At 49.9% G+C, this 15880-nt stretch overlaps 1 protein-coding gene across 1 annotated transcript in view; it reads right to left on the bottom strand.

Annotated features, from left to right (window-relative positions):
- Nucleotides 1–3151: 3151 nt before the first annotated feature.
- LCMT1 (leucine carboxyl methyltransferase 1) overlaps nt 3152–15880 on the bottom strand; it is a 57104-nt gene continuing 44375 nt past the window's right edge. The window contains exons 7-11 of the mRNA XM_089321707.1: nt 14660–14780; nt 11333–11434; nt 10350–10441; nt 4797–4894; nt 3152–3319 (exon numbers count right to left, since the gene is read on the bottom strand). Of these exons, the coding sequence (XP_089177833.1) occupies nt 3297–3319; nt 4797–4894; nt 10350–10441; nt 11333–11434; nt 14660–14780 (436 nt within the window). The 3' untranslated portion in view covers nt 3152–3296. The remainder of the gene's footprint in view (nt 3320–4796; nt 4895–10349; nt 10442–11332; nt 11435–14659; nt 14781–15880) is intronic.

The following is a 15880-nucleotide window of genomic DNA, read 5'->3' on the forward strand; positions in this document are numbered from 1 at the left end:
TAAAAGATACTAGCAAACTGAAATAGATCATGACCAAGTAGAATTATTGCTGGAATGGCTCAATATACAAAAAAATAAAAATCAGTGTAATACATTAAGCAAAAGAAAAGATCACATAATCATCTCAATTGAAAAGTCATCTAACAAATCTATGATAAAAACACTGCACTGTAGCAGGATTGTAAAGCTGCCACCAGCAACTCCAGTGTCCCAGATGGGCGCCTGTTCAAGTTCCAGCTGCTCTACTTCCGACCCAGCTCCCTGCTGATGCGCCTGGGAAGGCAGCAGAGGATGGCCCACCCACGCCACCTGTACCAGTGCAGGAGACCCAGCAGAAGCTCCTGGCTCCGACCTGGCCCAGTCCTAGGCCCTCTGATGAAACAAAGCATGGAAGATTCAATCTCTCTCTCTCTCTTTCAAATAAATAGATAAATCTTTAAAGATATATATAATAATATATTATTTATAATTTATATATTTATTATATTTATAAAGAAGGAATTTTTTTAAATCTTTAAAAAATATAATAGAAGGAAACCATGTCAATCTAATGAAGGCTATAAAACAAAAACTGACAACTAACGTCATACTCCCTGGTGAAAGACGAAGGCTTGTCTTAGACCAGGAACACGATAAAGATGCCCACTATGATCACTTTTATTCAACACAGTACTGGAAGTTCTAGACACAGCAATTAGGCAAGAAAAGACACCTAAATTAGAAATAAAGAGGTAAAATGATCTGTTCCAAATAGCATGATCATGGATTCCACCAAAAAACTGCCAGCAACAGATGTGAACCCTGGTCCACCCCCAGAGGACAGAGTAATGTGGGACGACCAGCAGAGCTCTGACACACAGACCCTCAGCAAGTGAGATTTATCCTAATGAACCAAAACAACTCTATAACAGAGAGGCTAAGGCCGCCAGAGCCCAAGGAGTCATGGGAGGTGACAGCTGCGACACCGGTGATCTTCCCAAGAGTGTGTCCAGTTAAGCAGTGTTTTAGGGGTTTTAGATGAGTGGGGGTTAAACAAAGGAGCCAGGGGGTGTCAATAACTCCTAAGTAAGATGAGCTTCAAGATCCAAGCTGAGAAGCCACACACACACCTTGGAATGCACGTCCCAGTCGTGTGAGGTATGGCAAAGAGGCACAAAGCTAACTGCTGGCAGGTCCCTCCGGCCCCAAAGCCCCAGCGCTGACATGAGCAGTCCTCAACTGCTCTCTGATGCTCCCAACACCCTGTGCTGCCTGTGTTTTCCTAGTCATTGTCTTTAAACAGACTCCTTAAAAATGAAGTAGATGGGGGCTCGCATTGTGGCACAGCAGATCCAGCGGTCACCTATGACGTGGGCATCCCGTATCAGAGCTTCTGTCCAAGCCCTGGCTGCTCTGTTCCCAGTCCAGCTCCCTGCTAATGCACCTGAGAAAGCTGTGGAAGATGGCCCAAGCAGTTGGGCCTCTGCCACTCACTTGGGAGACCTAGATGGAGCGCCAGGCTCCTGGCTTTGGCCTAGCCCAGCACTGGTCATTGCAGCCATTTGGAGAGTAAAGCAGTGGATGGAAAATCTTTGTTTATGCCTCTATGTCATTCTGCCTTTTAAGCGGACAGTGCCCACTGATGGTACCTTGAGAGATGCTTTGTAACACAGACATCGGTGGTGACGGAGTATCATTTGCCTTCAACAGATGCACTCCACAAAACCCACAGAAACAAATACAAGGGCGAAAGAAGATATAATTGAGCGAAGCGTTTGGAACTTAAGCTCACTGCTGCTGCCCCCTCGTTTAGTGAAGTACAAAACAAAAACCACTGTTCTTGCTAATGCAGTGCACACATGCAAATGAAAAGCTTCCAAAAATACTACCTACTAGGTAATCTATCCTACAGTGCCACAGATTTTTTTAAACAATGGACGTGATCCACTAAATTGACTCACCGCCCACGGATGGCTCGGTTCTGTGGTTGCAACACCACTGGCTTAGTGAGTGTGGAGGAAGCATTGATGATACACCACGATCAGCCTGAGATCGTCCAGAACCGAGATGTGAAATGTAACCCAACAGGAGGAGGCTTCTCACTCGGTGATCCACTTTCTTTCAGGCTGTTGCTGGTGTACCAGCCACTGTCAACAGGCAGGCCAGGGGTGACGCCCAGCCCACGCTCCAGGGACACTGACCTAAGGATTCTACCTGGTGGAAGGGGAGGGGAGAGCACCAGGGGGGCTTGCTCACCACCTCCCTTCTCTGACAAGTTCAGGTTCATGCTTCAGGCACACAATCAAAAAGTTCACTCAAGTTCATCTAAACTGTGCGGTTTTCACGCTATGGGGCTCTATTAAACTGCATGAGTTTCCTGCTGCTGCTGTAACAAATCTGCACATGCTAAGTGGCTTAAACTCCAGCAATTACCCACTTACAGCCATGGAGGTGTCGGCTTCAGCGGGCTCAAGTCACGGTGGGCAGGAGCGGCTCCTTCTGGAGGCTCTAAGAGGAGAGAATCTCTTTTCCTGCCCTTCTCAGCTCCTCACGGCTGCTCCACGCCTTGTCTTTCTGCCCCTTCTGCCACCTTCAAGGCCCCCACAAGCTCTGCTTTTGTCATCGAAACACCTTCTCCTCTGCCTTTTCCCCTGCCCTCCAGAAAGGACCCCTGAGATGACATCAAGCCTGCCCAGATACCACCCCCTTAAACACACTCTGTCAAGACCCCTAACTGCACCACACCTGCAGAACCCCTCGCCTTAGAAGGGAACACACGCACAGGCTGGGTGGATCAGGACGCGGACGTTTCAGGACGATTACTCAGCTCACTGCACTCACCACGGCGAAGGATGCAATTAAGTGGGCCCAATCTGGCGAGGGCAGAACACAGTGCCAGAAGAGCACTCCAGTTCCGGTGCAGGTGGAGGGTCAAGGTGCTAGGTACCACGTGAGGTGCCATCATAAAGAGCGCATGGCAGGGCGGGGGGTGAGGGGGGGGAAGGGGGTAAATCCCCAAATGGACTCAAGGTCGTGAGCTGACTCACAGGGAGGAACTCCCGGTCAGAGCAGGATTCGCACACTTGGTTTTAGCTGCCACGGACGTGAACCTTGGCTCACCCCGTGGAAGGCAGGGTGGCATCTGATGACCAGTAGAGGCCGGAAGCACAGACAATTGGCAAGTGGGATTTATTTAAACAAGTCAGAAGGAACAGGAAAAGGAAAGACAACTTCGTAACCAGTTGACTGGTGGCTGCGGCCTCCCCACTGCTTGGCGGGATCTCCTCCAGAAAGGCGGGTGGTGCCAGCTTCAGTGATCAGTAAGTTACCTCCTTCAGACCTGCGGGCAGGAAACACACAGACTCCCATCAGTCTTTCGTGGGAGAGAGAGAGACCCAAAGAAGGCCAACCTGCTACTCTCTGCAGCTCTGCTCTCCCGCTGCGTAAGACCAGATCTCACAAACTAGAGGTTGGGCGAGAGTCTGTTTATAGATGGTTTTAAAGAGATTAAGAAAGCACTGCAAGAATTTATGGACTCCCTGCAGTTGACATAAAAAGGGAGCCTCTGAGTGCTGAACTTTGAGCAAACACAGACATGGTTCTTCACCATGCACGTACAAAGGCACTGCCACAAGCTCACAGAAAATGGCAATAAAAGGGGGGGCTGGTGTGCTGGCACAGAAGTAAAGCCGCTGCCTGCGACAATGGCACCTTGTATTAACGCTGGTTCGAGTCCACTTCCAATCCAGCTCCCTAATGGCCTGGGAAAGCAGTGGAAGACGGCCCAAGTGCTAGGGGTCCTGCACATGGGACACCCGGATGAAACTCCTGGCTCCTGACTTTGGCCTGGCCCAATGCTGAACTCTGCAGCAGCCATCTAGGGGAGTGAACCAGCAGACTGAAGCGCTCTCTCTCTCTTAAATAAATTAAATCTTTTTTAAAAATGGCAATAAAAGGTAAGTTGATTTTGGTGCAAAAATTCTTGAAATCTATGTATATGAGTAGGTCTTCAAAAAGTTCATGGAAATGTGGATCAAGAAAAAAACCGCATGGATTTCAAAAATTTTGTGTGCAAATAAATTTACTAAAAATGTCATTGTTTTTATGCGGGGTGGGGGGAATACAACATAAAACCCACCAGTAAGTGGCTGTAAGTCAGAAACACATTTGAAAGGGTTCTGTGGGCTGAACTGCACAGCTGGGCAAATCTACAAATGAACCAAACAATAAGCCCAGCCTGGAATTTTCACACAGGGACAGTCCCGCCCTGTCTTGGTCTTTGTTTTGCATCAGTGGCTTGTTTGAGGGTAACACAGCTCACTTCTGTAGGAGGCTTGATCGGCAGCCACCCAAGGGGTAACCACCAGGTGAAGCCAGACCAAGGAGGAGCTGGATCAAGTCCAAGGTAACAGGAGATAAGAGACATGGATCCCGTGGCCCTACTCTGCCGCCCGGGGTGGTTAGCCAAAGGTAACCATCACTGTGTTTAACATCTAGTAAACCCAATGAAAACGACACCACTCGCTACTTCTATGAAGATTATTCCTTAAGCCCTCAAGGTCTTTTACTTTCCTAATGCGGAAATCCCATAGCCAGTCTCGCAAGGGTGGGTTGCTTGGGGACGCGGGGCTAATTTAAACAGTTCTCTTGGTTTCTGTGCTATGCAAACACACAAGATGGAACGGCGCATTGTCTGCGCACACCATGGACACACAAGCATAATCCTCAACCTGGGCCTAGAGCCTGGGGACACCTTTCACTCCTCGAAGCAGAGAAGTGCCCAGTTCTCGGTGGAAGCCACAGCCGCAGTCACGCACCCAGTTCACCTCCGCCCTTAGTGGCCCAGCACAGGCAGTAATGCTGCATGAGCTGCTCGAGAAGCTCCATCTCATCCAGGAACTCCAGGGCCTCTATCCTGGGGAGAGAGGCAAACAGAAACGTGCATTAGACATGTCTCAGTGCAAATGAAGATGCTGACCCAGGGTTAGCCGCACGGCAGGACGCTCACGGCGTGTCACGCGAAGGAGGAGGCTAAACAGTATGTGTGGTGAGGAGAAAAATCTAAACCTAAAATTCTTTTCCAACTTCTTTTTCAAGTTTTATTTCATTTATTTGGAAGGCAGAGTGACAGAGACAGCCAGGGAGAGACAGAGATCGTCCATCTACTGGTTCACTTCCCCCATGGCAGCAACAGCCAGGGCTGGGCCAGGACGAAGCCAGGTGCTAGGAACTCCATATGCATCTTCCACAGGGGCCCAGCCCAAGTACTTGAGCCATCTTCCTCTGCTTTCTCAGGCACGTTAGCAAGGAGCTGGATTGGAAGTGGAACAGCTGGGACTTGAACTGGCACTCATATGGGATGCCAGCATCGCAGGCAATGGCTTAACCCACTGTGCCACAACTACTGACCCCAAGGTACCTTTTCAACCATCAGGTTCACAAGGGTCAAAAAAGCTGACATGTACTTTAGCAAGGGCAGGGAGGATAGGTGCTCCCAGAATTCCTGGGATTATAAAGCAGTAAAACCTCTCTAGATGGCAATTTGATTATCTCAACCAATGCTGAAAGTCTATAGCCTCTGACCCTGCAATTCTTTTAAGAATTTACCCTGGGGAGGCCAGCGCCGCAGCTCAATAGGCTAATCTTCCGCCTGCGGTGCCGGCACCCCGGGTTCTAGTCCCAGTTGGGGTGCGGGATTCTGTCCCGGTTGCTCCTCTTGCAGGCCAGCTCTCTGCTGTGGCCTGGGAGTGCAGTGGAGGATGGCCCAAGTGCTTGGGCCCTGCACCCCATGGGAGACCAGGAGAAGCACCTGGCTCCTGGCTTCAGATCGGCAGCTGTAGCGGCCACATGGGGGGTGAACCAACGGAAAAAGGAAGACCTTTCTCTCTCTCTCTCTCTCTCTCACTAACTCTGCCTGTCAAAAAATTAAAAAAAAAAAAAAATAGAAAAATAAAAAAAAGAAGAATTTACCCTGGGGAAAGGTGTTTGGTACAGCAGTTATGGTCTGGGATTCCCACATCCCATAGCAGAGTGCCAAACTTCCAGTCCTGGCTCCACTTCCGATTCCAGCTTCCTGCTACTGGGCACCCTGGCAGCCAGCAGGTGTTGGCTCAAGTAGCTGAGTCTCCACCACACACGCAGGAGACCTAGATTAAGTTCCGGGCTCCTGGCTTCAGCCTGGCCCAGTGTCAGCTGCTGCAGGTATTTGAGGGCGAGAACCAGAGTACAGAAGATCTGTTTCTGTCTCTCTGCCTTTCAAATAAAAATTCATTCATTCATTCAGCCTGTGTGCACACAAAGATGCAATTTCAGGAGCATTCAGTGCAGCATCGTAGCTCCAAGGCAGCAACAAGAGTCACACTATAATCACGAAGAGATGGGCTCAATAAATTGAAGCACGATAGGATACTATGAAGCCATTTTTAAAATGGGGGCGAGGTCTCCACGTGCAAGAATGGAACAACCTCCAAAGTATACCATAGAATTTAAAGGCAAGTTGCTTAGGAAGGAAGGTCGGCAGCATGGACCACTATCTATGTAAAGAAACAGCAGGGGACACACAGGCTTCTACATGCACAGGCTGCTTTTTGAAAACACAAAGCGGGGCCGGCGCCGCGGCTCACTAGGCTAATCCTCCACCTAGCGGCGCCAGCACACCGGGTTCTAGTCCCGGTTGGGGCGCCGGATTCTGTCCCGGTTGCCCCTCTTCCAGGCCAGCTCTCTGCTGTGGCCAGGGAGTGCAGTGGAGGATGGCCCAAGTGCTTGGGCCCTGCACCCCATGGGAGACCAGGAGAAGCACCTGGCTCCTGGCTCCTGCCATCAGATCAGCGCGGTGCGCCGGCCGCAGCGCGCCGGCCGCGGCGGCCATTGGAGGGTGAACCAACAGCAAAGGAAGACCTCTCTCTCTGTCTGTCTCTCTCACTGTCCACTCTGCCTGTCAAAAAAAAAAAAAAAAAACAAAAAACACACACAAAGCGGGGCAGGCATTGGGTTAAGACACTTGGGTGTCCCATACAGGAGTGTCCGGATTCAAATCTTGGCTTGACTTCTGATTCTAGCTTCTTGCTAATGTGCACCCTGCAAGGCAGCAGGTGATGGATCAAGGACTTGGGTGCTGCCACTCATGTCACAAACTCAGGTTTGAGTTCTTGGCTCAGTTTTGGCCTGTTCCAGCCCTGGCTGTTGTAGGCATTTAGGGAGCAAAGCAGCAGGTGGAAGATCTCTGTTTCCCTCTCTCTGCCTTTCAAATAAAATGAAAATAAATAAATGTAAACTTTTAAAGGAAATACAGAAGAAACTAGAAATGTGTTTGCCTCTTGAGAGAGAACGCAGGAGACTGGGAGTAAGGGTGGGTTGTGGTGAGGGCTTTCATTTTTATTCTTTATTGCTTTATTCTGATTTTTTAAGGATTTACTTTTATTTATTGGAAAAGCAGAGTTAGAGAGTGAGAGGGAAAGACAGAGGGAGAGAGCTTCCCTCCACTGGTCCACTATCCAAATGGCTACAACAGCCAGGGCTGAGCCAATGGAAACCAGGACCCAGGAGCTTCATTTGGGTGTCCCATGTGGCTGCAGGGGCCCAGGCACTTGAGTCATCTTCCCCTGCTTTCCCAGGCCATTAGCAAAGAGCTGGATTGGAAATGGAGCAGCCAGGACTAGAACTGGTGCCCATTTGAGATGACAGCATCACAGGCAGTAGCTTAACTAGCTATGCCACAACACTGGTCCCATTGTTCTGATTGTTTTAAAAAATTATGTGAATGTATGACTTTTCCAAAATAAGCACTGTAAGTATAAACTTTTAAACATATACACACAGAGAGAAACATGCACAGAAATATACAGAGAGAGCTTTCTGAAAAACTTTCTACCAAAATGTGCACACTGGAAGCTAGGATATGAGTTCCTGGGGCAGGCACATCTTTGGAGCAGTTCTGAACACTGAGCACAGCCCCTGCGTTTGGAAAAGCTCCTGCCATATACACAGCGGGCACTCGGCGTTTGTTACATGAAAAGGCCCATCTCAGACTTCTGTTACTCCTCTACCGTAGCCAGCAAATACAGATGTGGCATTCAAGGAGCTGGGACAGACAGACCAACATCCACTGCCTCTCATCACGGCCCCTGGTAAGGCTACAGTGGCTGTCTACAAAAGGCCAGGTAGGGCAACGTGAGACATGTGATTGCAAATGGCCTTCCTTGTGTGTGATGCTCTGGGTACCCAGCAGAGCTGCCAGAGCGTCCCCAACACGGACGTCAGGCCAGAGATGTTCATGCAGCTGTCCTGACCTGTAAGCAAAGGAAAACCAGCCTGGGGGAAAGGCTGCTGCCGGAAGAACCCAGGAAGCAGACTCCTGACCACACGGACACAGCACCCGCTCCAACTGTCCAGCACTCTGGAGCCAAGTGTGGGTGCACTCACTTCTAACTTCTATGGAGCAGCAAGGCAGAAGTGCTTGCATTGTCTTATAAGAAACCAAGCAAGAGGAAAGCACAGATCAGGAAGGCACAAGTGTATAAAAAGACTTCAGGTGGAACCAACACTGTGCACCCATGTGGGTGTAGGGTGATGTTCCCTCTAGTGTTTGTCACAGGGAAAGCAGAGCACAGCAAAATAGACAGCATATCACAGTTAATGCCTAGCTTCAGACATTCTGATGTTTTTTTTTTTTAATGATTTATTTTTATTTATTTGAAAGAGTTACACAGAGAGGTAGAGACAGAGAGAGAGAGAGGTCTTCCATCTGCTGGTTTACTCCCCAGATGGCCGCAATGGCCGGAGCTGCGCCAATCCGAAGCCAGGGACCTCTTCTGGGTCTCCCACGTGGGTACAGGGGCCCAAGGACATGGGCCATCTTCTATTGCTTTCCCAGGCCATAGCAGAGAGCTGGATCGGAAGTGGAGCAGCTGGGACTAGAACCGGCACCCATATGGGATACCAGTGCTTCAGGCCAGGGCATTAACCCGCTGCGCCACAGCGTTGGCCCCCAGACATTCTTAATTACTTCAAAATTATTATCAATATACTACATCCATATGTCAATACAAATCTAAAACACGTATATAATATGTGCCCTAAAATGAGATGTGGTAGCACTCAATATTTTGTATGTAAAGATAAAGACAATTCGTTGGTAAGTTTAAATAGGAGGGTGGGACAGGTACTGTGGCACAGAAGGTTAAGCCGCTGCCCAGGGCACCTGCAAGTCATATCAGAATGCCTGGTGTGAGTCCCAGCTACTCTCTGGTTCCGACCCAGCTTCCTACTGGTGTGCCTGGGAGGCAGCACAAGACGGCTCAGGTACTTGGGTCCCTGCCACCTATGTGGGGGACCCAGATGGAGCCCCTAGCTCTTGAGTTCAGCTTGGCCCAGCTCTGGCCATTGTGGCCATTTGGGCAGTGAACCAGCAGATGAATATCTCTGTCACTCTACCTTTCAAATAAACAAATCTTCAAAAAATAAAAATAAGAGGGGGCTTACAGACCCATGTGTGTGGTATGAATCCACTGATCCAAAAAACAGAAATACAGGAATCTATGAGTATATTTATTTGAATATTTGAATATATGCATTGGAAAAGAGTACATCCAGTATGTTAGCAGCTGTCTTTAGAGAGTGTGACAAGTGGACATGATGTCATACTTCATGTACTTTATATTGCTTAAAAAAACTTAAGATAAAATATTTTTCTTCCATAATGAGGTGAAAAGTCTATTTAAAATCTGCCAGGAGACTGTTTTTCTCTTAAAAATTCTCGAGTGGGGGCCAGTGCTGTGGTGTAGCGGATAAAGCTGCTGCCTGCGGTGCCAGCATCCTATATGGGCACTGGTTCGAGTCCTGGTTGCTCCATTTCCAATCCAGCTCTCTGCTATGGCCTGGGAAAGCAGTAGAAGATTACACCCGTGTGGGAGACCTGGAAGAAGCTCCTGGCTTTGGATCGGCGCAGCTCTGGCTGTTGCGGCCAATTGGGGCATGAACCAATGGATAGAAGACCTCTCTCTCTCTCTTTCTCTGCCTCTCCTTCTCTCTCTGTGTAACTCTAACTTCCAAATAAATAAATAAATCTTTAAAATAAAATTCTCGAGTGATGACTTTCCTCCCTCTCCAACATAGGGATTATGCAAAACGTCCTGCTGCAGACGGTGCCCTGGGAGCTCTCCAGGCGGGAGCGCTTCCTTTGACTGCAACAGTCTGCTCTGGCATAAACCCTATCTAAACTCCTAGCTAATGAGTTACCCTCGAGTTGCTGACGACGTCTGACTTCTTTCTAGACAAGTCTGGCTAGGGCTGGGCTGGGTTCTGGCCCATGAAAGAACAAGCATGGCCGTGCCTCACTCACAGGCAAGGCCCCCACCCCGCCACCCCCTTACCTGCTCACTTCAGCTCGTGGTAATCTGCTGTACAGTTCCATCATGTCCACAGCTGATGCCGTCTCCCACCCACTGGCCAGGAGCCGCTCTTTCTGAGACAGGAAGGGGAGAAAGCCACAGGGTACCTGGTGCACACCCCAGACCCTCTTGCCTGTGGGAATTCCTCTGAAGCCCCTCCCCGCTCCTGTGGTCTCTGTTCTGTTTGCTCGCCAGAGTCCTGCCATGAACATGCTTGTGGTTACCGCAGGGGAACTCCCTGGAGCGAGTTTCCCTTGGCCGAGGGCGCCGCGTACAAACCCAGCTACTGAAATGTAGGGAGGCCGCAGGATGTGCCCGCAGCAAACACAGGCCGCTTCTGCCAGGCCGTGAGCGAGTCGCACAGGTGTCCAGGGCATGTCAATCAGTGCACAGGGCGGGCTCACACACACTAACCACAGAAACGTGTTTTAAACAACTCGGGAAAACGCAGCCCAGCCCGAGCAGCAGATGGCAGGAGGGGGTTCCGCGTGGCCGTGAGATGTGTGGGTGGTACTGTCCTTGGCCCTGGGGAAGGAGGTCCTGGAGGGCAGGAGACTCGCAATGGGATGCTCAGGGGTGAAGTCACGCACCGTCTGGGGTCTGCCCGAGAACACCCAACACCAACCAGAAAACCCCGCAGCGGGGACGCGAGAGACAGCGCCAATAAAACGCTGGCTCATGGGCCACGGGGGTCAGCTTTACGGTTCCTTCTGCCTTCATGTTCATCTGAAAACATGCACAGCACAACGCTAAACAGCCAGGGAGCAGGAAACGTACACTGCTATTTTTCCACACCAAGATGGCGCAGCAGGGACTGTCCTGGTGCTGTGAGCCCCCAAGTGGCCCGCATGACGCCCCGGCTGCCCACCAGCGCCCCCCATGTTATCTTAGCCGCAGGGGAGAATCCGCCTTTTCTTGGTTGGCTGGGGCACAGGGTGGGCACGTCTCGGGCTCTGCCCTCTGACCTGCGACTCCAATGACTTGCAGGTTTCCACGCCCGCCAGGTCACACTGTCGTCTCCTCAGGTTTTCAATCATGATCTGCCCGAACCGATCGCCCATGTTCACCTGGGAAGGGAAAGCGGAGGCTGGGCAGCACCACGGCGGCCACCACCACCGGGGTTTCTTTGTTTCTTAGGTGTGTACACTAAGGAGACAGGATTCTGTGTCTCAGCAGTCAGGCTGCTGTTTGCTCACACACGCTGGCTGCAAGGGAAGGAACAGCAGCAGGCACAAGCACACAGCGCTGCTGGCAGCGTGAAGGGGTGCAGGTCCTGGAAGGACCCCTGGGCAGGACTCTCGCACTGCAAATGCTGCACGGACAGTGGGGGACCCTGCAGAAACACTCGTCGTGTAGGCACAGATGCAAGACTGTTGACTACAGCCGTGCGTAAAGTTAGTGCGGACCATTTAAGGTTAAACACGCTATTGCATGGGCACATAATGGAATACTATATAGCCATGAAAACAGGAGAGGAGGACAGACATAGACATGGAATGGCCCTGAGGTACACTCTACAGAAGCAAGGTACAGAGGAAGATGGATCACAAGCTCTCATCTGCCTGTAAGGAAAAAACAAAGCCAAACCAAAAACCTCTCTCTTGCTTTAGATGTGCACAGAAAAACTGTGGGCTAGAAATGCTGCTTCCCACATTAGGGACCTGAGGTCTAGGGTAGGAGAAAGGCTCACTTTTCCTTGTCTACCCTTTCATACTGTTTGAGTTTCATATTCCATGTATGCCATTATTTTCTGAATAAAAAAACTAGTTTAAAAAAACCAGTTAATTTATACATACGCACAAATGCCAAAAAACACAGTATCAGTGTACACGACTGTACAGACACGAGGACTTTGTTGTAATCATGGTATCAAAAACTCGTCACTGTACCCAGGATGATTTCCAGGGTCCTATGAGAACACTGCCAGACAGGAACCAGAATTATGCTGTGTCAGGGCAGAGTAAGGCTTGGGTGGCACTGCACAACAAGGATTCGGGGCAGAAGGGGCTGGAACACACCCTCTACTGTCTGACTTCCTGGGTCTGAACCCTGGCTTGACAGTCTATAGTGTCATAGCAGCCGTGACAAGTGCTCCACTGTCTGTGTACCCCAGTCCCTTCACAAGTCAAGTCAGGACAGGACCTTGTGGACTGCTGTGATAACTGAAAGCAGGTTCATATATGTAAAACTAGGAGCTGGTGTCGTGTGTGACACAGCAGGTAAAGCCACTACCTGTAATGCTGGCATGCCATGTCAGTGCTAGTTCATGTCCTGGCTGCTCTGCTTCCAATCCGGCTCACTGCTTAATGGCCTGGGAGAAGCAGCAGAGAATAGTCCAAGTGCTTGGGTCCCTGCCACCCACATGGGAAACCCAGATGAAGCTCCTGGCTGCAGCCTGGCACAGCCCTGGCCATTGTGGCCATCTGCAGAGTGAGCCAGTGGATGGAAGATCTCTCTCTCTCTTTCTCTTCTTCTAAATCTTTCACATAAATAAATATTATAAATAAATAAATATATATATTTAAACATATGCATTTAAAGCTCATAGACAGTGCTTGGTACACTGTAAGCAAGCTGAAGGATCTATTCTCATTACTTCCTTATCATGATAGAAATGCCCATATGCCATGTAGCTGTGTCATTTAAAATTACTAATTAGAATATAATGCAGGGTGGGGACCGCGCTGTGGCATAGCAGGTAAAGCTGCCACTTGCAGTGCTGGCATCCTACATGAGCACCAGTTCAAGTCCCAGCTGCTCCTCTTCTGATCCAGCTCTCTGCTAGGCACCAGGAAAGCAGCAGAAGATGGCTCAAGTCCTTTGGCTCCTGCACTTGCATGGGAGACCAGAGAAAACTCCTGGCTCCAGATTGGCCCAGCTCCGGCCATTGCAGCCACTTGGGGAGTGAATCCCTGGATGAAAGCATTCATTCATTCATTCATTCATTCTCTCTCTCTCTCTGCCTCTGCCTCTCTGTAACTCTCTGCCTTTCAAATACATAAAATTAAAAAAAAAAAAAAAGAAGAAGAAGAACATAATGCAGGGCACTGTGGGCATGCTGTGAGGATGTTAATGACTTTGTTAAAAAAAAAAAAAAACTGATTTTAAGTTAAATGCTTCTTATTCAACAGTGAGCATGGCAGGTGGGAGCTGGGTCAGTTTCAGGACTGCTATGGACAATGCATCGAAAACTGGTGCATACTGGGGCCGGCGCTGTGGTGCAGTGGGTTAAAGCCCTGGGATGCCAGTTCTAGTCCTGGCTACTCCTCTTCCAATCCAGCTCTCTGCTATGGCCTGGGAAAGCAGTGGAAGATGGCCCATGTCCTTGAGTCCTTAAACCCACACGGGACACCCGGAAGAAGCTCCTGGCTCCTGGCTTTGGATCAGTGCAGCTCTGGCCATTGTGGCCATCTGGGGAGTGAACCAGCAGATGGAAGACCTCTCTCTCTCCCTCTCTCTCTACCTCTCTTCTCTACCTCTCTCTGTAACCCTACCTTTCAAAAAAGTAAATCTTTAAAAAAGAAAAGAAAAAAAAAACTGGCACATTCCAAGCTTACTCCAAAGTGACCGAGGCCTGGTCAAAGGTCACTTAATCCATCACCTCTCAGGTGATGCTGAACAAAAGAACACAAAGTGGAGCAACGTACACCCTGGCAGACAGCAGAGGATGGTTCAAGTCCTTGTTGGGAGACCAAGATGGAGTTCCGGGCCCCTGGCTTTGTACCGGGCCCCCTCTCAGCTGTTGCAGGCAGGTGGGGAGAGAACCAGCAGAGGGAAGACCTCTGTGTCTCTCTGCCTTTCAAATACATAAACTGAAAAACAGCTGGGAGCTCAGGGAACTCTAGGTTCACACGCCCACACTGCAACCGACTGCAACTGAGTGGTGACCATTCGCAGAAAGCGCTCAGGTCACCCCAGTCCCCCCCACCTGGCCAACTTCCTCCACCCGCACCCCCTGCCTGCCCCTGAAGGCATCCGAGGCGCTCCCACTACACTGGTGGCAGCCAAAAATCCCCTCCCATTGTCTTCTATGACTCTGCGGAAAAGGCAATGATAAATAGGAGCATGACAGACTTTTGTAAAGGGTAAGACAGAAGTTCCCAGGACTCTGGCGCAGAGTTTGCAGGAAGTCAAGATCTCAGGACTATCAGGACTGTGAGAATTAATTAATGAGGGGGAGCCGGAGTGGCCGGAGGCAGGGAACAGCGCAGGGAGCGCACACTGAGGATGCTCGCAGGGAAAGCCAGAGCTGGAGTCTAACCCAGAACCCAAACTCTCGTGCGCCTTTTTACCTGCTCATAGTTTATGAACATGGCTGTGTCAAAACTTCTGGCTGCCCACTTTAGAAGGTTTGCAGACTGCTCCGGAGTCATGTAAACCAGCACACATTCAGTTATCAGGAGTGTTGGCAACCTTAAAAGGAGAAAAAAGGCACATAAATATGTTTTCACCAAGTTGGGTACCTCTGACTGTACATCTGCAAGAACTCCAAAGAGTTTGTGGGAAAAAATGAATTAAAAAACGCTTATCTTGATGCAAAAGTTTTGAAATCCATGCATAGTAATTTTTTATAATACACATGTCTCATCAACTTTTTCATGAGAATCCTACACAGATTTCAAAAAGTTTTACACCAGAATAGGCTTGTTTCTGAATTCCATCTTTTTCGTGAACTTTCTGAAGTATCCTCACATGTTGCAGTACTCACAGGGCAGCTCCTTCCCAGGAAAACCGGAAGGGCGGAGCAAACACAGCACTGATCCGCGCAGTAATGCCCACGCAACACCACCACACTCCCAGTCAATCCCGTAACGAGGTGGGCAGTGAGCAGTGGTTTGTCTGGTTTATGAATGTGTTAAACTTACAGGGCTGCAAGTTCTGCCCGGCTGTGCACCCGCACTGTGGCCACGTCACACCACAGATTCTCCTGTGCAACAGGAAGCATCTCGGGCCGGCACTGACCTAGCGGCTGGGATGTCTGTACTGGCACGGAAAGCCAAGACACTGCGGCAAAAAAGTCTTCCTCATGAAGATCTCTGCGAGTGAGATCCCAACGGAAAGGCGTGGCCATCAAAGAAGGAGGTACTTTTCTCTACAGGGAGGAGAGAATTTCTACTTTGCTAATGACCTTGTCTAAATACTGACAGAGTTTGTGGATTCAAAAGGCTTCCATAGCCTAGGCGGCTCATGGCAAGAGCCTCTGGTGGTCACTGACATCATACATAAGAGAGTTAATCCTTGCCGGCGCCGCGGCTCACTTAGTTAATCCTCCGCCTGCGGCGCCAGCACACCGGGTTCTAGTCCCAGTCGGGGCGCTGGATTCTGTCCCAGTTGCTCCTCTTCCAGTCCAGCTCTCTGCTGTGGCCCGGGAAGGCAGTGGAGGATGGCCCAAGTGCTTGGGCCCTGCACCCACATGGGAGACCAGGAGAAACACCTGGCTCCTGGCTTCAGATCGGCGCAGCGGCCATTTAGCAGGTGAATCAACAGAAAAGGAAGACCTTTCTCTCTGTCTC

Source organism: Oryctolagus cuniculus, chromosome 19 (assembly GCF_051225735.1).
Source record: "Oryctolagus cuniculus isolate XC-2025 breed Fujian yellow rabbit chromosome 19, ASM5122573v1, whole genome shotgun sequence".
NCBI lineage: Eukaryota > Metazoa > Chordata > Mammalia > Lagomorpha > Leporidae > Oryctolagus > Oryctolagus cuniculus.